Source organism: Pteronotus mesoamericanus, unplaced genomic scaffold (assembly GCF_021234165.1).
Source record: "Pteronotus mesoamericanus isolate MK-2021 breed Mesoamerican mustached bat unplaced genomic scaffold, CSHL_Meso_final contig_25, whole genome shotgun sequence".
Lineage (NCBI taxonomy): Eukaryota > Metazoa > Chordata > Mammalia > Chiroptera > Mormoopidae > Pteronotus > Pteronotus mesoamericanus.
The window spans coordinates 16,635,766-16,657,011 of NW_026555105.1; the positions used below are offsets into that span (position 1 = coordinate 16,635,766).

A 21,246-nucleotide genomic window follows, 5' to 3' on the forward strand; every position below is an offset into this window, starting at 1 on the left:
TATATGATATCCATCACCAAAATAGCTTTCATTATTAAAGAAACAATTTTTATTTTTAACATCTTTTTTATTTTAAGCTATGCTTATGGGTAAATAAAGCTGGGTTTTAGTTTGTATTTCCCTAGGGGCCCATGATGTCAAGCGCCTTTTCTAAAACTTGTTGGCCATTTGCTCTGACAAGTGTGGCTTAGTTGATGGGCGTCATCCTACAAAGCCAAAAGTCCCCTGTTCAATTCCCAGTCAGAGGACATGCCTGTGTTTTGGTTTTGGTCCCCAGTCGTGGTGTGGAAAAAGAAGGAGTTTACCTCAAGAAAGAAGGGGTATACCTCAGGAAACTTCTGAGAAGGTGCCTTATCCTCATTTACATTGAATTCATCTGTGCCCAAAAAAAAGAAAGAAAACAAAATTCACTGTTTTTAGGTTGGAAAGGAAAGCAGTTTTAAAACAAAGTTTTAAATACAAATACAAATCATTTGTTTTACAAGTACAAATTTGTAAAATAACAAATGTTAATTGTATGTTATTTTGATCTAAAATTACAGGGTTTAGATTAAGTCAGCGATGTTATAAGGTTTCTCGGAGAAAAATAACCTAAGCTTTCCTTGCTTCCTAAAAGATACCCAATGTAATAGTCTCGTTTTTAAACCAATGTCTACCTCTAAGTGCTTTTAAATTGCCGTATTTATTTTAATACCAAAGCAGGCTTAAAGGGGAATCAACATAATTTGAGTTGGAAATTTTTCTGAAAATAGACTACCAGTCTGCAGATTTATACAGATTGCTGTTTATTAGACTATGGTAAGTATTGTTTTGAAATGGGAAAAATTAGGAGAAAAATGTTCAAAATGCAAAAACATTCAGTAAACACACCAATTTCCTCCCACTCCCTGAAACAAAAATAGCAAACACCGGAAGGAAGAAAGAAAGAAATTTGTTTCTGTCTCTTGTATGGCTTGAGGGTAGTTATACGTTGATTCTTATTATCCACAGATCCAGTGTAAATACAGAAATACAGGCAGGAATGAAGTAACTAATAGCTGTGACTTCTTGGTTTGAAGTTTTCAAAGAAGTTATGACCCCATTTCTTCTAGCAGCTAACTTCAAATCAGGCTGTATTATTACCCTGGAAGAGAGACTGTTCATTTTCTCCTGACTTTTGTCATATTTTCATGTATCTTGAAACCACTGACTCATGAAAATATGTGACACTGAGTTGTGTTTTTATTTGTTAAAAGATAATATATATACATTAATGGGCACTGATCTTAAGTGGACAGCTTGATAAATTTGTACATATACTTACTTACTCCCTTGACACAAAATTTTTCTTTTTAGATCTCAGGCCTGACAACCAATGTTGTGGACATTATTTTGGCTCATCACTTTGGGCAGGTAAGTGCCTATTCCAGGCTGGAGAGCTGTGTTTATTGGCTTTCATGCAAAGAAAGGGTTTGCCTCAAGAAAGAAGTGGTGCCTTAGAATTTACCTGATCCTAGTGGGTAACACTCTAATGCAGTGGAGAAAAGGTAACTTAATGCCACATGGCTCTTGGCAGTTGGAGAGAGATGAGAGAAGGCAGCCACTCCACCCCCCGCCACTCAACCCCCTCCCCCCCACACACACACCCCCTACCTGTTTCCTGTAAGCAGCCTGCCATCTGTTAATGTTTGACAACATCACATGCCTCACCAAACATCTTTAGGGCCATAATGAGATCTGGGAAAGGCTTCACAGAAATAGAAATTTCAGAGAAAAAAGAAACCAAGAAATGTTAATGCTAAAAGAACCTTAGAGGTTGTCTCCTTCAATCTCCATGTTTTACTGGTGAGGAAATGGAAGTCTCCAGGGGACGAAACAGCTATATGGATAACTGCTGAGCAAGAAAGGGGATCCCAGTTTGTTTGGATTTTTTTTTTCCATAGATAGAAGTGAATTGAATAATACAGTTCTGACAGCAATTATAGTGTGTGCGTTTTTTCCACACCACCAAGCAATTCTCAGATACCAGCTGAGTTTCATACATCTCAACTCAATTATGACACCTGGAGATACCATCAGACCCTGCAGGTTAAGGGTCAGCCCTACAATACTGCACCACTGACCCCCTCACCCTTACCTCAGACACCAGTCGCAAGTCCACATTGTCACCCATGCCTCTGACTCACCAGCTATAGATCATAGGTTCCAACAACCCCCTCCTTGGTTTAGCTAGAGCCACTCGCAGAACTCAGAGAAATATTTTCTAGATTACTGGTTTATTTTTAAAGGATATAACTCAGGAATAATGAGATGGAAGAAGTGCATAGGGCATGGTATGTGGAAGGGGGGCGTGGAGCTTCCATGCTTCTTTGGGGCGCACCACTCTCTCAGAACCTCCACATATTCACAGACCTGAAGCTCTTTGAACTTTGTCCTTTGGGTTTTTATGAAGGCTTCATTGCAGTTGTGATTGATCAAATCATTGGCCAATGGCGATGGAACTCAGTCTTCAGCCCCCTCTTTCTCTCCCCAGAGGTCAGGGGTGAGACTGAAAGATCTGACTCTAATCACTTGATTGGTTTCCCTGGCAATCAGCCCCCATCTAGAAGTTACTTAGAGGCTTTCCAAAAGTCACCTCATTGATACATTTATTGCTCTTTTTACATAAAAAGTTCTTAGGGTTTCAGGAGCTCTGTGCCAGAAACAGGATATAGACCAAATATATGTTTCTTACTACAAATCCTATGACCTATGAAGGAGTGAGGGAATAAATGAGCAGTGAGGCTGGAGAGCTGTGATGTATCTGCTGTGGAGAGATGAGGAAAAAATAAGTAGTAGTAATGCATGCTCAACTGTAGTCTCTGTCAGAAGGAAAATGGTAGCAGGGAGAAAACCAGCATTTACTGAGTACTCATTATGTATAAAGCCCTTCGACAACTACTTTAAGGCACAGACTCAGTTATTTTTCTCATGGTTCAGTTAGACTTATTTTAAGATGGAGAAACTGAGGGCCAGAGAGGCAACATAACTTGCCACTTTTATCCAGATAGCAAGTTGTTTGAGTCCAAGTCAGATTACCTCTAAAGTTCATAGCCTTTTTTTTTTTTTTAAAGATATTATTTATTTATTTTTAGAGAGAAGGGAAGGGAGAAAGAGAGGGAAAGAAACATCGATGTGCAAGAAAACAGTGAAGCCCGCCAGGGATTTAGCCCGCAACCCAGGCATGTGCCTTGACCAAGAATCAAATTGGCGACCTTTCAGTTTGCAGGACAACACTCAATCCACTGAGCCACACCAGTCAGGGCCATAGTCTTGTCTTTTATTTAGATTATATTTTATCAAAGTAATAAATTCATATCTTTTAGAGAAGTTCTACAGGTCTTATTACAAAGAATCTGCCACCCACTGTATTTCCAGCTTCTTTTTAGCTGTTTTGGGCTTTGCCTCCATATTGCGTTCTCTTTAATTGAGATATAATTTACAGAAAGGGCAAAAATCATAAGTACATCTGAGTGACCTTTTATGTACATATACTCTCATGTAACTACCACCAAATCAAGATAACAGAATATTTTCATCACCTCAAAAAGGTTCCCTGTTGCCTTTTCCTAATCACTAATACCCTTCCCTAAACAAGGTATTCATTATTCTATTAACTCCAGTGGTTAGTTTGCCTGTTCTTGAACTTCATATGAATGGAATCACATAGGATCACACTCTTTTGGACCTACTTCTTTTTCAATATATTGTCTTTGAGATTCATCCATGGCATTCTATGTATTATTAGTTGATTCTTTTTATTACTGTGTAGCAGTCCTACAAACATTTGGGTTATGTCTGGTTTTGGTTTTGGGGGGTGTTGTTTGTTTTACTATTATGAATAAAGCTGCTATGAACATTCTCATACGTGTCTTTTTGAATATATGCACTCAGTTCCTTTTGTCAATCTCTAAATATTCATATACTTCCACTTGTTGAGTTTTTAGCTGTAGGTATTACCTATTGGCATTCCATTATGGAAGATGACTTTTCCATCGCTCCATCCTCCCAATGTAGCATAACTGGATTAGATCAATTTCCAGCATTTACACTGTCTTGCTATGTAAGTGTTATTCAGAGCTGAGCCATGACTGCTTTCTTTTCTTTCCAGCATTTCTCCTTTGCCAGCTGACAGTGTTAGAAATTATAAAGAAAGAACATGGGAGAGACAGTGCAAGGTGGCCATGGGAAGAAGGCACTTCCTTTCCAGGGTTGGGCCTTTTTTATTAATTTAGCACAGGAATCAGGGTTTGGCATACAGAAGGCCTGGTGACACGCAGCAGTCTTCAGGTCACACTTTCCATCCTATGGGCTATGAAAGGGCTATGAAAGTACACACTTGAGAAAATGTAAAATAAACTTGTTAATTGGTAGATTATTTATTTTTCTCTCAAAGGGGTAAAGGAGGACTCCAAAGGGTCTAAAAGTATCTGCTGCCTCTAGGCTGAGGGAATGTGGACACTGACGGATCTGACTTAGCTGAGCCTTTCCCACCAAGCTGGAAAGTCACGCTTCTTTGAACAGCCAGCCACTAGTGAAGAAATTTGCACAATCGAGGGCAGTAACGGGCCATTAGAGCCACTTACCAGATGGGGGGAGACATGGAGACATTTGTCTAAAATAAGATCTGAGCTGCTACAGAAGCCGCGGTTGGATGGAGAGGGGATAGGCTGAGGGTATAACTGCAACTCGTCTTGTGTGGATTCCTAACACCTTGAGCTACTGGCTCTGTGCTTGATTTTTAAGAAGGATTGGCAGAGGGAAACTGTTTAGATTGTCTGACTTGTGCATTACAAAGAACAGGAGATCTGAGGCTGAAAAACCAGAAATTGATAACTGGGACAAGTGCTTTTCCTGAACAGCTACTGATCCCTGGCGCTGACTGTCCATATTTTGTAAGGGTAGATCACTGAAACACCTGTGTGCCCAGGTGAGGCTTATCACTGTGAGTGATCAGACTGGGCTGTTTCCTTCAGGAAGCCCTGATGTGGACACCTTTAGATCTTTTCTCTAGGATTAGTCAGATTCCCCAGATAAGCTTTGAGATTACACACCAGACACTTACATTGGTATTTTTGGATCCAGATGCAGAAAAAGACTGAGGGCCCAACATTCGGGCTTTAAAATTTCATTAAACCCTCCTGTTTTCAGTACAGTCTTTCTGAGCCTGTAGTCTCCCTTTTATCATTTCCAGTGAATAAACCTAAATACAATGAATTTTTGCATATTTTATATCCTTCAACCTTGCTGAATTTGTATTAATATTAATTGTTTTTGTTGTTTCCTTAGGATTTTTCTATGTACAGGGGCATATTATCTGCACATAGACATAGATTTACTTCTTCCTTTCCAGTCTAGATATCTTTTATTTCTTTTTTAAATAGAACTTTCTAGGCCCTGACTAGAACCTCTCGTACAGTGTTGAGTAGAAGTAATGAGAGTAGACATTCCTGTCTTGATTCTGATCTTAGATGCAAGCATTCAGTCTTTTATTAAGTATGATGTTAGCTGTGTATTTTTCATAAATGTCCTTTGTCAGGTAGAAGTTCCCTTCTGTTCCTGGTTTGTTGAGTCCTTTTATTATGAAAGTGTGTTGGGTTGTCTACTTTTTTTGTATCTATTAAGATGTATGTGTGACTTTTGTCCTTTATTCTTTTAATATGGTGTATTACATTTATTGTTTGTTTTTTTATGTTGAACTAACCTTGCCTTCTTGGGATAAATTCTACTTGCTCATGGTGTATAATATAATCCTTTTTATGTTATTATATTTGGTGTGCTAGTATTTTGTTAAGGATTTCTGTGACTATATTCAAAAGGAATATTGGTCTGTAGATTTCTTATGATGTCTTTGCCTGCTTTTGGTATTAAGGTAGTATTTGGCCACATAGAATAAGTTGAGAAGTATTCTCTTATTTTTTGTAAGAATTTGGGAAGGATTACTGTTGATTCTTCTTGTAATGTTTGGTAGAATTCACCAGTTGAAGCCATCTGGGCCAAAGCTTTTCTTTATGGAAAGTTTTTATGTTACTAGTTTTTGGGGGTTTTTTTTAAGATACTTATTTTCAGAAGGAGGGGAAGGGAGGGAGAAGGAGAGGGAGAGAAACATCAACGTGAGAGAAAAACATCGATTGGTTGGTTGGTTGGTTGTCTCTCATATGCACCCTGGCTGGGGACCAAACTCACAACCCAGGCATGTGTCCTGACTGGGAATTGAACCAGAGAGCTTTTGCTTTGTAAGACAACACCCAACCAACTGAGCCACACCAATCAGGGCTATGTTAGTAATTTAATCTCTTGTTATAGATCTAATCAGATTTTTACATTTTTTTCTTGAAATGCTTTAAATGGTTTGTGTCTTTCTAGGAATTTGTTCAACTAGGTTACCTAATTTGTTGACATGTAATTATTCATAATATTTCCTTAATAATTAATTCTGTGTACTAGCTCTTTTGAGGAGTATGTCCCTCAATATAGCTTAGGGAGTAACTTCTCTCTTTTTGTCCCAAATAAAGCAAAGTAACACATGTCAAAATAGATTTCAGGGAGGGAAATAAAAAGATTAAATACCCCCTCTCTCTGCTGAAAGTTTAACAAATGGCCCATAATCAAGCGTAGCTGTAGGATTTCGGTTGCTTTTCTTCATCCACCACTTCTCTTGCTTCAGCTGGCATGTAAGCAACCCACCACACTTGGAGTCTGAGGACCATGGAAGCCTCTGAAGTTTCAAAACTTCAGGCTGAGGGCTGAAAATTTTATTTTAGCATTTTATCTGATTTGGATTAAAAAGCATATGACTCAGTATGACTGGTCTCGTTCTTTAGTATTCCTGAATTTTTCATCTAATTTCTATAAAAATAGAGCATGATACAGTCCAGAGAGATGGATATTTCCAAATTTGGTGGAACATATTAACCTGTTAAATTTAAAAATGTGTTTATATACATATAAATTTGGTGAAAGTTAACATTAACTGTTTATGCAGTTTATATAAAGTTTGCACATTTTTCATCTAATTTTCATAACAACCACGTGAGATAGTCATTTTCTTATTTTAAGGATGAAAAAACATACTCAGTGGTTATATGAATTTCTCATTGTCAAACAGTAGTAAAATAAAAATTTTAGATTTTGGTTCCAGTTAAAATAATAATTTCTTTTTAATTTTTATTTATTTTTCTGTGAAGCTGATAGTAACATCTCTTTTATTCCTGTTTTTAGTAACTTCAGTCTTGTCTCTGTTTTTCTCCATCAGTCTAACTGACCAACTTTTGGTTTCACTTACCTTTCTCCGTTCTTTTTCCATTATTTGTTTTATTTATTTCCATTCTAATCTCTTATTATTTTCTTTCTTTTGCTTGCTTTAAGTTTGCCTTTCTTTTTCCAGTTTCTTAAGGTAGAAGGCCCAGTTATGGATTTAAGATCTTTCTTTTTTTTTTTAATATGTTATTTACAGCTGTAAATTTCCCCCTGTACACTACTTTAGTGCATCCAATGAGTTTTGGTATTTTTATTTGTCTCAAAGTATTTTTTAATTTCCTTGTGATTTCTTCTTTGATCCATTAGTTATTTAGGAATATGTTGCCTTCTGTTACTAATTTCATTCTGTTGTGATCAGAGGATATTCTTAGTATTTTATTGCTTTTCAAATTTATTGAGGCTTATTTTATGTCCTAACATACGGTCTGTCCTAAAGAATGTTGCATGTACACATGAAAAAAATATATATTTATTCTGCTGTTAAGTGGAGTGTCCTATAGATGTCTGTTAGGTCTGATGGCTTATAGTGTTGTTGAATCCTTCTTTTTCCTTGTGATCTTTTGCCTTATATTCTATTCATAATTGAAAGTGGAATGTTAAAGTTGCCAACTATTACTGTTGAGCTCTTCTTTAATTCTATTTGGCTTTTACTCATGTATTTTCATTGTTGTATCTTTCTGATGTTGTCTCTAGTCAACTAATCTTCCCTTGTTAGCCCCATCTTTACCCTCTGTTTTCAGAGACAGCTGGTGCCAACAGTCGAACTTTTCAGGCTTCTGAGTACCTGTCCACTGGCTTCTTTCACTCTCGCCGCTGCCAGCCTCACAGCCTTAATCAAGTCTGCTAAATCCATGATTACAGTCTTCCTTCTACTTTCCCACTTTCAAAATATTATTGCCGTTTTCACTTTTCCTATTGTCTTTTTCCTTATGAGCTTATGATTTTTAAAATTTTTATTGATTTTAGAGAGAGGGAGGGAGAGAAAGAGAGGAATACCGATTTGTTGTTCCACTTTTTTATGCATTCATTGGTTGCTTCTTGTATGTGCCCTGACTGGAGATCAAACCTGCAACCTTGTAGTATCTGGACAACATTCTAACCAATTGAGCTACCTAGGCAGGGCCAATTATTTTTCCTGAAGGAGTAAAGCTGTGTTTTAATCCAACACCTTTAACTGGAATTCTCAAAGACCATGACCTTCCCCCTCCGTAATGCAGGGTAGTATAGGTACTTTCCTGAAGACATGGCACTGTTTGGTTTTGACTGTAGATCTTAAAAACCAGTTCGCAAAATTTATAAAATTCTATTCTCAGTGCTCCAGGATAGACAAAGGTACATAAGATATGACTCTTGTTCTCCAGGAGCTCACCATGTGGGAAGAAAAGATATTTTGCCATGTATAATGCATACTTTTTTGCCCAAATTTTTAAGGGAAGAATAAGGATGTACATTATACATGGGTAGTACCTGAAATATCTTGTATCTGTTCTTGTGTTTTGTAATTATTTGTTACATAAAATTTTCTGTACTATAATATTTTCAAAAATAAATGCTAAAGTTCCTTTATAATACAAAAAACAAGTATCTAAATATAAATAAATAATTGGGTTAAATTGAAAGTTTTTTTTTTAGTAATTAAAACAGTAATTCTAACACTTTGTGTTTTTTTTTAAAGGTGGATGGGTAGAGGGCAATTTATACATAACAGCTTTGCCTAAGAAGTTCTATTAGCACATAAACCACTTTGGTTCCTTTTATACCAATATCGTTTCTTCCCTTTTTTTAAATCTCAAACTTTGCTGCTCAAGTTCCTCTCCAGACCTTTAAGAGAGAGCTGGCTAGATAATTTCATCTCTAATTACTATGTGCTTCATTTGTTTAGTTTTCTTACTATAACCCTTTAGCATTTACCACATTTCCTTGGAGTGATTACAGTGCCCTTTACAACTTCAGGTAGACTCTGATCTATTTGGTCAGTTTCTAACTGTATTCTTGGCTCACTTCACCCATATGGTAGTAAGAATGCAAACATATGTTCTCCTTATCACTATTTCTCTACAAGGATTGTTGGTGACCTTTACCCACTGCCCTGGATTAACTGACTCTTGCTACCCCTGACATTTTTTTACTCCAATGAATACATTTCCCCTCTACTTACAACTACTTTTGGGGGTGGGGGGTGTACATATATGCTTAGGTATGCAAGAACCTGACAGCTGGTTCTGGCAGCCTCCAAGAAGGCCATCAAGAACAATGGGTGCTAGGGAGGCTCGCTTTTTATTGTATATACCATTTTGTTCCTCTTGAATTTTATACTTCAATAGTATTGGTAATAAGATTAAATGATAAGTTGAATTAGTAACATCAAATGGAATGTAATATATAATTACATAATGTATATTATTGAATAATAGTATATAAATAGGTAATACACTTAGTTAAAATATATGTACATAAGTTTATTATACAGATTTATGGCTTTATTTTACCTTTTTTACACTTTACAGTTCATGTAACTTTCCATATTTAATCTTTAAAACAGCCCTTTAGTTGGTTATTATCTTTGTTTTATAGATACTGTCTCTGTTTTTATGAAGAATGTCAGAACATGAAAAAAAAAACACACAGATATGGAAACTGGGGCTCTAATTGGTTAGGTGACCTGAGTTCCACAGGTAGTACTTGAATCCAGAAGCTAGTACAGTTTTTCCACTGTGCTGCAAGTAGATTATTCAGTGTATTTCCAAGTTTTTGCACTTGACCTAGAGTTGACTACCAGCCTTTCCCATCATAGACCCTTTGGTGTTCTCATCCAACACAGAATGAGGCACTGAACCAGTCTGACACAAATAAAAAAGATTTTAGCCAGCCTCATCATGGGCAGGGAGCTTTGATTTTGGACATTAAGAATGCAAACCAAATACAGTAGGCTTATAATGTAGCTCAGAAGCTTACCTGTGTCTTGTTTCAATTGTTCTAGGAAGAGTTGCAGGCCAACCTGGACCTGATTCAGACCTACAGGCTGCATATTGCCCAAGATATCAACCAAGAAAACCTACAGCTCTTCCTGGGTTCTTATAATGGGTATCGTTGTTTCCTATTCACTTAAATGAACACCAAGTCTAAAAATATAATGGACATTTAAGGGAGAAGGGAGGGGGAAATAAACTACTTCTAATGTTGTGTGATAGGATTGCTTTCATGCTGTTTTACCACAGTAGAAGAGGAGGGGCTTTCAGACAGATGGGAAAACCCCCTTCATGAAGAATGTGTGAACTGAAGGCCATTTTGGGCAAATTCTATTAGCAGCTATAGTTTTTAGGTCTTCAGAAAATGAAAAAGTACCTAAACTTAAATGCACACATAAAAACACCCAGTTTGAGGTGGCACAGAAAAGTGTGTGTGTAGGGGAGGCAAATGATAGAAATCTTGGGTCTTGATTCAGTTTCTCTTTGCTGACATCCTGTCATCAGGCAGAAGTTAACACATGAACAGAACCTCAGTATTTTTAATTGAAATCAGAAAGATTTAGTAATAACTATGTTAAATACAAAGAAAATGTCATTCTCCCAAAATTTCCCTTCTCCTAAGGAATTTATTCCTGTAAACTAGTTGGGAAATTGAATACCTAGGACTTGAGGATTTCAATAGCGTACTGTTGAGTTTTAAAAGTTGTCTCCTTTGTATGGAGGAACATGGAGAATATTATGCTAAGTGAAACAAGCCAGTCAGAGAAAGACAAATACCATATAATTTCACTCCTATGTGGAATCTAATTAATAAACTGAACTAACAAGCAAGATAGAGACAGACTCATAGACTGAGAGCAGGATGACAGCTAAGGATGGAGGGATGGCAGGGAGTAGAGAGAGTAAGCAAAAATGAAAAAGGACTCATGGACGTGGACAACAGTGTGGTGATTGTTGGGGGTAAGGGCCTGTAAGGGGACTAAATGATAATGGAAAAAATACAGTAAGAAATAAATAAGAATTGGGAAAAAATAGAGTTGCCTCCTTTTATATCCCACAGAGTCCCTCTGGGTTGAGCTAGGAGCATTGTTCCTGCTCTGTACATGGTGGCTACTTGTGAACAAAGCACACAAGGGCCCTTTCCCTCATCAGGTGTGAAGGAAAGATAGTTTTTACATTCTCTAAAACATTTTGGTATGCATGAACAGGAAATAGCCTGAGTTGTCATGATTTTACCTGAAAAGGGCATTGCTTCCTATGTTTCTCTAGACGCAGAGACCTGGAGATTGAAAGACCCATGCTGGGCCAAAATGATAACAAATCAAAGACCTTAAAGTAAGTCCCTCAGTTTCTCCTCTAAAGTTGCTGGATATCTTTGCCTTTCATAGACAAATTCAGGGTTCAGTGAAACTTATGTTCTGTTTGCTGAATGTCTTCTCTTATTTTGGCTTTCCACAGGTGTTCTACTTTATTGGTAGTAGGGGATAATTCACCCGCAGTTGAGGCTGTGGTAAGTATGTCCTGATGTTGTGAAGGTGAATGTGATTAAAATGCAATAAAATATATATAGCATACTGCTGATGCACAAGAAATCGTTTGTAAGTAATAATTTTTATTATTTTTTAAAATGTTTTATTTATTTTTAGAGAGGGGAAGGTGGGGAGAAAGAAAGGGAGAGAAACATTAATGTGTGGTTGCCTCTTGTGTGCCCCCTGCTGGGACCTGGCCGCAACTCAGGCATGTGCCCTGACTGGGAATCAAACTGGCGACCCTTTCATTCGCAGGCTGGCACTCAATCCACTGAGCCACACCAACCAGGGCTAATTTTAATTATTTCTGATTACGTATCAGGGCTTGCTCTTTGTTATCCAGTTTAGGAAATAATTCCTCATTAATCAGTAGGTTTCATCGGAAGGGATCAGGTCATGTTGTGGCAAGTAGTGCAAGTATTGTAGTAAAACTAAACAGTTTTCACTTATTGTCAGATTGCCAGAAGTCTACTGGAGCCTGTATGCTTTTCTCTACCTCCTTCTCAAGCACGTAGCACATGGGTAAATAATATATGCTAATTGTAGAAAATATGAAAAAAAGAAAAGAAAATAGAAGAACTTGAGGAAAAATCATAGTCCAGCTACCTAAAGACAAACTTCCTATTTTTAAAGTGTATTTTCTTGATTATCCTGTTACAGTTGTCCCAAATTTTTTTCCCTTTGTCCCCCTCCTCCTGGTACCCCCTTTCCCTCCAGCAGTCCATCCCCCTCTAAGCCCATGTCCACGAGCCATGCATGTAAGTTCTTTGGCTTCTCCCTTTCCCATACTATTCTTAACATCCTTCTTTCTATTTTGTTCCTACCAATTATGCTTCTTGATCCCTACACCATTTCTCCCTTTTTCCCCCATCCCCCTCCCAGCTGATAATCCTCCAAATGATCCACATACCTATGATTCTATTCCTGTTCTGGTAGTGTAGTCTGTTTTTCTTTTTGTTTTCATTTTTTAGATTCAGTTGTTGGTAGTTGTGAGTTTGTTGTCATTTTAATGTTCATAGTTTTGATCTTCTTGTTTTCTTAAGTAAGTCCCTTTAACATTTCATGAAATAATAGCTTGGTGATGATGAATCCCTTTAGCTTTACCTTGTCTGGGAAGGTCTTTATCTGCCCTTCCATTCTAAATGGTAGCTTTGCTGGATAGAGTAATCTTGGTTGTAGGTCCTTGCTTTTCATCACTTTGAATAATACTCCTTGCCAGTCCCTTCTTGCCTGCAAAGTTTCTTTTGAGAAATCAGCTCACAATCTCATGGGAACTCCTTTGTAGGTAAATCTCTGCTATTCTCTTGCTGCTTGTAAGATTCTTTACCTTTAACCTTTGGCATTTTAATTATGATGTGTTTTAGCGTGGTTGTCTTTGGGTCCAACTTGATTGGGAGTCTCTGCGTCCTGGACTTGTAAGTCTGTCTCCTTCACCAAATTAGGGAAGTTTTACTTCATTATTTTTTCAAATAGATTTCCAATTTCTTGCTGTTTCTCTTCTCCTTCTGGCACCCCTACATTGCCAATATTGAACCTCTTGAAGCTGTGCCAGAGGTGGCTTATACTCCTCTGATTTTTTTAGATTCTTTTTTCTTCTTGATGTTCTGATTGGCTGTTTTTTGCTTCCGTAATGTTCCAAATAATTGATTTGATTCTCGGCTTCATCCACTCTGCTGTTATTTCCCTGTAAATTGTTCTTTATTTCAATTAGTGTATCCTTCGTTTCTGATTGGATCTTTTTTATGCTGATGAGGTCCTAAGTTCCTTGAGCATCCTTTTAACAGTGTTTTGAACTCTGCATCTAATAGATTGCTTAACTCCATTTCATTTAGCTCTTTTTCTGGAGGTTTGATCTGTCCTTTCATTTGGGCCATGTTTCTTTGTCTCCTCATTTTGGCAGCATCCCTGTGTTTGTTTCTGTGTACTATTAGGTAGACCTGCTTTGACTCTGTGTCTTATACTGTGCCCTAATGTAGTAGGTGTCCTATAGGGTCCAGTGGCACAACCTTCCCTATCACCCAAGCTGGGTACTCGAGGTGCGCCCTTCTTGTAGACTGAGTACACCCTCCTCTTGTAGTTGAGGTTTAGTTGCTGTTGGCAAATGAATGGGAGGGATTTACCCAGGCCAGCCAGCTGCAAGGACTGGCTGTGATTACTTACCACCAGCCTCCCCGCTCCATGGAGGATCAGCTGTGCAGGGGCAGGGTGGCAGTGCTCTGAAGTCTGTGGCTGTCCACTGGGTGTGCTGGCCCTGGGGTTTCCTGGGTGGTACAGGCCAAGCTCAGCCCCCAACTGTGTTGTGCCAAGGGCCACCCTGCCTGAGCTGTAAAGCAGTCTAAGAAGGCTGCTGCTTGTGCTGGGCTTGTAGATTCCCAGGCAAAGCCAAGCTGTAACACTAAACTGGCTGCTGCTAGTGCCAGCCTGGGGTTCACTGAGGCCAGCTGTTGCTTGTTTGGTAGGATTTAGGAAGTTGTGGAATATAAGCCAAGATCAGCCATTCATATGGAAAAGCAGCTTAGGTGAGCCTGTAAGTTGGATGGGGCAGAGTCTCTGGGGACCTCCAGGGCTGGTCAAACAGTGTTAGCTGGGTTGGTGGGGTCTCAGATACAGCACCAGCTGACCAGCTCCATGGCTTTGCAAGTGGAGGGTTTAGAACAGGGACAGTTGCCTCTACTCTCCCCAGTGCCAGACACCTCAGCCTCTCCCAGTAAGCCACTGGTGCCCTTACAGCTGTTACCCCAGCCCTAGAGCTCAGAGGGAGTGAGTCTGAGTAGGTGAGTCTGTGTGTGGGCTGTTTAAGGGGAACTACTTGGGTGCCCCAGAAGTTTCTTCCTATTCAATCCCCACTGATTTTTACAGCCAGAAGTTGTGGGGACTTATCTTCTTGGCACTGGAACCCTAGGCTTGGGGGCCTGATGTGAGTCTGGGACTCCTCCTAACCCTCCTGAATTTTTATCCACCACATGTGGGTGAGAGACCAACCTGTTCTGTGCCTGGGCCCCTCCTACACTTGGGATGGGTGTGGTTTCTTTAATTCCGAAGTTGTCAGACTTCCATTCAACTCAATTTCTGATGGTTCTGAGTGATGGTTGTTCTATACTTTAGCTGTAATTTTGATGTTTGTGTGAAGAGGTGAGCCATGTCTGCTTATGCCACCATCTTGACCAGAGGCATCCCCCGCTTTTTTTAATAGATTGAATTATATTAGATACACAAGGTGTTGGGACTTGATTACTTAACACTGTTGATAGCATTGTGCCATATTATAAAGTCAATTTATCTGTATAATATTCAGTCTTGTAAGTATACCTTTATTTATTTAACTTCATTCTTCTGTTGATTATATCTGATTTTGCCCCAGTAATAATGTCACTATTGAACATCCTTATAAAATCTTTGCCTGAATCTTTGGTCATTTTCCTGGGATGGATATCCAGAAGTGGAATTAATGTTTCAAAAATCATAAACCCCCTGGCCGGTGCAGCTCAGTTAATTGGAGCATCATCCCGTACACCAAAAGGTCACTGGTTCAGTTCCCATTCAGGGCACATGCCTGAGTTGCAGGTTCAGTCCTCAGTGAGGGCGAGTACAGAAGTCAGCTGATTGATGTTTCTCTCACACATCGATGTTTCTCTCCCTCTCTCCCTCCCTTCCCCTCTCTGTAAAATAAAAAATAGAAAATAATTTTTTGAAAAAATCATAAAGCTTTGTAAGGTTCTTAATACATTTTGCCAGCTTCCTCTTCAGAAAGGATTTATCAGTGTGTTGCCACCAGCAGTATATGAGAATGCTTGCTTCATAGCACCCTGTCCAGCCCTGGATTTTTATTCTATTTTTATTTGTTTATTCAGCACTGGATTCTGTTAGTGGTTAATTTATTAATAGGTTAAAAATGGTGTCCCACTGTTTTAATTTGCACTTCTTTAATTATAAATGAAGTTGACAGTTTTTCATGTTTCTTAGCATTTGCTTGTGTTTCCCATAGCATATATAACTTAAAAGTCCCTGTGTGAAGTTACCTGGTTTTCTTTGGCAGCCTTCACTTCCACCATTTTTAGAGCAAAATGTTAGGGAGTAAAGCTTTTTGGAAAGGGAGTCTAATAACTAATCAGAGGTGTCACCACAAGGAGAAGGTGGGGCTGGGGGAGTGTTTGTAGGGTAAGGTAGAGGTGGCGATAGAATATATTCACACTTCCCTGAAGAAAAAAAAATTTTTTCTCCAAATATAATAAAGTTACAGTGATAATCACAGTTCACCAAAAAGGAGTTTCGTGAAGGTCAGTCTTTTCTAGCTGAAAAGGTGGAGATAGGTGCTATGAAAATACCGAACAAAAAATGTTTTATACCTAAAACAGGAACATAGCATTGTTTTTAGAAAACACCCCTAATTAGGATTCCCTAATAGGTGAGTTGTTTTTTTTTTTTTTCAATTGCATGGACTTTAAGCAACATTTCCAATTATTTTTCAAGACTTTTAAGGTTGGCCCGTACAGATAATATCTCTTTTTCTCATTTCCACACCTCTGATGTTTATAGAGAAGAATGTCAATAGCCCTCTCTGTTCCACAAAATAGATGCTCTTCTAGACAGATTCAGGCCTAGCTCCTGGTCAGAACATTTTAACCCCACAAGTTGGTAGGGAGTAGAGGCCTGTCCATACTTGGAAGGGCAAGAAGAAATTCCACAAATGGTGGTCACTGGTGCTAGCTATTCGTGCTCACATTCATTCAGCATAATTTTTTGCCTGATGCTATGGAGAATACAAAAACGAATAAGGTGGAGTCTCTACATTTGGAGAGCTGGGGAGGGAGCAGATATGTCAAAAAGCAACCATTGTGCTTAGCCTACCACATTTGGAGACTTCTTACAAAGTTACAGAAATTACAAAGTGATGAACCAAGGAAAGAGTGATTTATTACATTAAATCCAGACTTGGGAGTTTATTCTTTCAGAAAATATTTATTGTGTATCTGCTGTGTTCTAAGCACTGTGCTTGGCAATTTGTAAATTCTACCCTTTAGGGTTAATGTATGTTCTTTAGTAAACTGGTATGTTTGTTTATCACTGTCTCCACTATTCTTTGTATAGAACAAAAACTTTGATTTGGTGATCCTGGCTTTTAGGTCATCCCCTGATTCTACAACAGTTTTGTATACCTGTCCATAAACAATCCCCAGAGCAAAAGCTCAGCTGGATTACTGGTTCTTCCCTTGGTAATTTCAACAACTCCCTAACTGTCTCATTGCCTCTGCAGTCTCTCATACAGGCCAGTGCTGGTTACTCTCTAAAACAGCTCAAACTCTGTCACCTCAGAAACCTTCTGTGGCTTCTTTCTTTCCATGGTCAGCTTCGGTCTGCCTCCCCAGCCTCACCCCGCTTGCATCTTCATACCACACTTGCCTCTGTAACCCACGTGTGCTCTGCACATTCGCTTCACCACATTCCTCGGGTCTTTCTTTATGCTTTCCCCCAGACTCTGGAAGCTTCAAACTCCCACCTCATCTTAACTGTACTTCTAGAAAGTCTACTTATCCTTCTATACTTACTCAGCTCAGTTGTGAAATTTTGAAGTGATGTCATTCTGCCTTGTAATATATTTCTACCCCATTAGATTCCAGACACTTAGTGTACAGTGTTTTGTATATGTGAGCTTGGCAAATGTGTAGAAGGAGAGAGATAACAGTTGATCAAATTGGCTGGAAAACATTGCTGAACTAGAGGTTATCTCCCCAAAACATTTATTTGAGGCCTCTGCCTTTGTGGACATGACAATTCAAGAATACCAAATATGTAAATACACAAGGTTATAATTCTTCATTATGATGACTGTTGTGAGAGAAAAACATAGATAGTTCAACTTTAGTTGGGATAGCCAAAAAGACTTGAGGCAGAAAAGAGTCAGGTTGTAAGGAATGGCAGATCCACCACCTCCAGGGCATAGGAAGAGGGTAAGAAATGGGCAAGGCCCTAGCTGGTGTGGCCCAGTGGAATGAGCACCAGCCTGCAAACCAAAGGGTTGCCAGTTCGAGTCCCAGTTAGGGCTCAAACTGGGAAAATAAATAAATAAATAAAATCTTTTTTACAAAAAGAAGAAATGGGCAAGGCTGGTGCACAGGGCTCAATCAAGGCCACTTGTTCTGGGAAGCCATCAAGACCCAGTGGGTGACCACACCACAGGTCCAGGTCACTTTTTAAAAAATCTTTATTGTATTTTTTTCCCCATTACCATTTAGTCAGTTCACTTTTTAAAGAAATAAGTACCTTGCCTCCACGTTATGTAAGGCAGTAAGAAAAATTAGATTCAACATGTAGTTCTTTAAAGATGCTACTTGTAACTGATTCAGAAAATGAAATTAGCTACATTTCTTTTTTAAAGATTTTATTTATTTTTTTAGAGAGGGGAAGGGAGAAAGAAAAACATCAGTGTGTGATTGCTTCTCGTGTGCGCCCCTTACTGGAGACCTGGCCTGCAACCCAGGCATGCTCCCTGACTAGGAACCGAACTAGTGACCCTTTGGTTCGCAGGCGGGCACTCAGTCCACTTAGCCACACCAGCTGGGGCAAATTAGCCACATTTTCAGATCTACTCAGAAATACCAGATATAAAGTGCATCATATAAATATTATCTCCCGTTTTGCATTTTGGCAATTTTCTTAGCTGATTCAGCCACCTCCATACGAAACTGTTGATCCTGGAAGATCATTCTCATGCCAAACTCTTCCTCATATTTCTAGCAGATTGTATGTAAAATTGTCTCTCTCTCTCTGTCTCTCTCTCTTTTTTTTTTTTTTAGGTTGAATGCAATTCTCGACTGAATCCTATAAATACAACTTTGCTAAAGGTAATGTGTTTCTCTTTCCTTATTGCCAGCCATTTGCAAGTAAATTATACATCGTTCAAATTACTCTATTCCTGGAATAATTGCCCAGAAATAAGGAAAGCTATTCTTTCTCTTTCTCTCTCTCTCTCTCTCTCTTTCTCATTCTCTCATCTCTTTTTTAAATTTTCCTGAATGCATTCTCATTGCAGAAAATTTGAAAATACAGAAAAGTAGGAAGAATAAAATAAATAAAACTTACCCATAGTCCTACACCCAAAGGTAATCTCTGGTAAAAATATTGATGTCTTTTTCCTATGCATTTTTAGATCATTAGATTGTATGATATTTATAGCCCTGTATCTGTTTTCCTCAACTTTTTGACAAGAGCATCTTCCCATGCCATTTTAAACTTCATAAGCATTATTTAATTTTGTGAGACTTAAAATAATGGATAGAAATTCTTTGCATGCTAAATCCTATTGTATTAGTAAGGAAGCTTCCAATACCCTTCCAATGATGAGAGTGGATGCATTTTCCTTCTCTTAGAGCAAATAGAGAACAACTCTTGTACTAAATTTTTAGGGTTAGTATCAAGTTTCTCCCCCTTTGTATTGTACTCCACACAAGAGCATCAACCTTGCTTTTTCTAGAACCACTAGTAAAATGTTTAGGGACCTGACCTTCTGGTTTGAATTTGGATTACTATAGATTTAAGTGGTGATGTTCTGTGGCTTACTGCGGCTTTCTCAACCTGAAACACTTCTGCTTCCTTCCCTTTGACATTGAAGTATGCTTGAAAGGGAAGTGCTATCACCAGAAGCAGCCTGTAGTTCCTGGAAATGTAGCATGAAGTTAATACTCTGAGGTGAGAGTATTCTGTGGTCCAGGTGATTGATGAACTAGTGTAAATGATGAACTTTTTTAAAGTATGTGGTTTCAAATTAGTTTTTCACTGCAGGTTTGAATCCATTTTCCAGAAACAGAAAAGTGACCTTGACAGTAGCCATAGACATGGTTATTTCTGGACAAAAATGCCCATCTGCAACAGCATGAGTGAACTGACTCTCCAACTATTTGATAGATGATGTCAAGTTTGGAAATAGTCTGTCCCAAAATTCTCTCTCTGCATATGGTGACTGATTTGTGGTTCTAATCAAATTTTTACTCTTAAGCATCATGAAAATATAACCTGTGCCAGTTTGGTCTGTTTTATACTTAAATCATGGTAAATGTTTGTTCCTGCCCTTATGCTTAGAATTTTCAGGGGATTGTTTCTTGTTAACCTCAGATTTCTTTGCGTTCTGTAGTATCCCATCTGCTAAATAATAGTCTTTTCCTCAAGGAAAGTTTTTGTACTAGTGAACGGAAACCATGGGTTTCACGTCTCTTTCTTAAAATACCAGTCAGCCTGAATAGGATACTGTCTGAGAACTGAACACATAGCAGCTAGAAGGAAGAGGGTGAGTTTGTGGTTGGCCATCAAGATACCAAATATGTAAATACACAAGGTTGTAATTCTTCATTATGATGACCGTTGTGAAAGAAAAACATAGAGGGTTCAACTTTAGTTGGGATAGCCAAAAAGACTTGAGGCAGAAAAGAGTCAGGTTGTAAGGAATGGCAGATCCACCACCTCCAGGGCATAGGAAGAGGGTAAGAAATGGGCAAGGCCTGAGCTGGTGTGGCCCAGTGGAATGAGCACCAGCCTGACAGAGAAACAGTTCTCTGTAGACTGACAGTATCTGCATTATCTGGGAGTTTGTTGGAAATGCAAGTTCTTGGGCCCCACCCCAGAATCTCTAGGGCAGGAATTCAAGAATCTGAGTTTTTAATAAGTCCTCCCAGTCATTTTGATGCATGCTAATGGAGTGCTACTCTAAAAAATCCTTACACAGGTGAGAGTAGCCAGCTGTAAAGATTAATGAAGTGAGAGACAGCCTCACCAGATCCAGCTACAACAGGAAGTTTGACTAACCAAGCTGGCGAGCCGAATTTCACATGAGCACCTGATTTGAGAAATCCCTGTAGTTGTGTAATAAAGATAATGAAGAGTTGAGAGGGAACTTAAAATGCATGGAACCCTGAGAAGTTAAGGTCACACTGAGGACTCTGAAAGTAACATTCTTCAGGTGGAAGCAGAACTATGGTTGATGGTTGTGGTTAACTTCACTACCACCCCTCACAGAAAATTCCCGCCATGGGCCTAAAAGCCAGGCTCTGCATCTGATTAAGTATTAATAAGTAATAATATTCAGGTTTATATCCAAGATTATTTGTATAAGAGTGCGTTGAGGATATGTATACTTAGATGCAGTTAAACATTACATTAAGGAACCTAAAATTCAATCCTCTCCTGTTGGAAAGGACTTGTGTATATTCAGAACATTTCCTTTAAGTGTAAGTTTACAGCTGACTTACATATCTTTCCTCTTTTAGATGGCAGACTGTGGTGGACTGCCCCAGGTAGTTCAGGTAAGATTTTTTTTTTTTAAGTACTTAATTTGACTCTATACCTCATTGCCTGTACAGAGATTAATGCCTTCTTATTTTGTCCCCCTAGCCTGGGAAGCTCACCGAGGCCTTCAAGTACTTTTTGCAGGGAATGGGCTACAGTGAGTAGTATACAACTTTTTGTCTAGCCAACGTTTA

General features: G+C 38.7%; 1 protein-coding gene across 2 annotated transcripts in view; it reads left to right on the forward strand.

Annotated features, from left to right (window-relative positions):
* The window catches only part of NDRG3 (NDRG family member 3), a 67,798-nt gene that overhangs the window by 42,532 nt on the left and 4,020 nt on the right, over positions 1 to 21,246 (forward strand). For both annotated transcript variants that reach the window (XM_054573789.1, XM_054573790.1), the window contains exons 9-15: positions 1,336 to 1,392; positions 10,259 to 10,362; positions 11,517 to 11,582; positions 11,706 to 11,757; positions 18,571 to 18,618; positions 21,034 to 21,069; positions 21,158 to 21,209. In XM_054573789.1, coding sequence (XP_054429764.1) covers positions 1,336 to 1,392; positions 10,259 to 10,362; positions 11,517 to 11,582; positions 11,706 to 11,757; positions 18,571 to 18,618; positions 21,034 to 21,069; positions 21,158 to 21,209 — 415 coding nt within the window. The remainder of the gene's footprint in view (positions 1 to 1,335; positions 1,393 to 10,258; positions 10,363 to 11,516; positions 11,583 to 11,705; positions 11,758 to 18,570; positions 18,619 to 21,033; positions 21,070 to 21,157; positions 21,210 to 21,246) is intronic.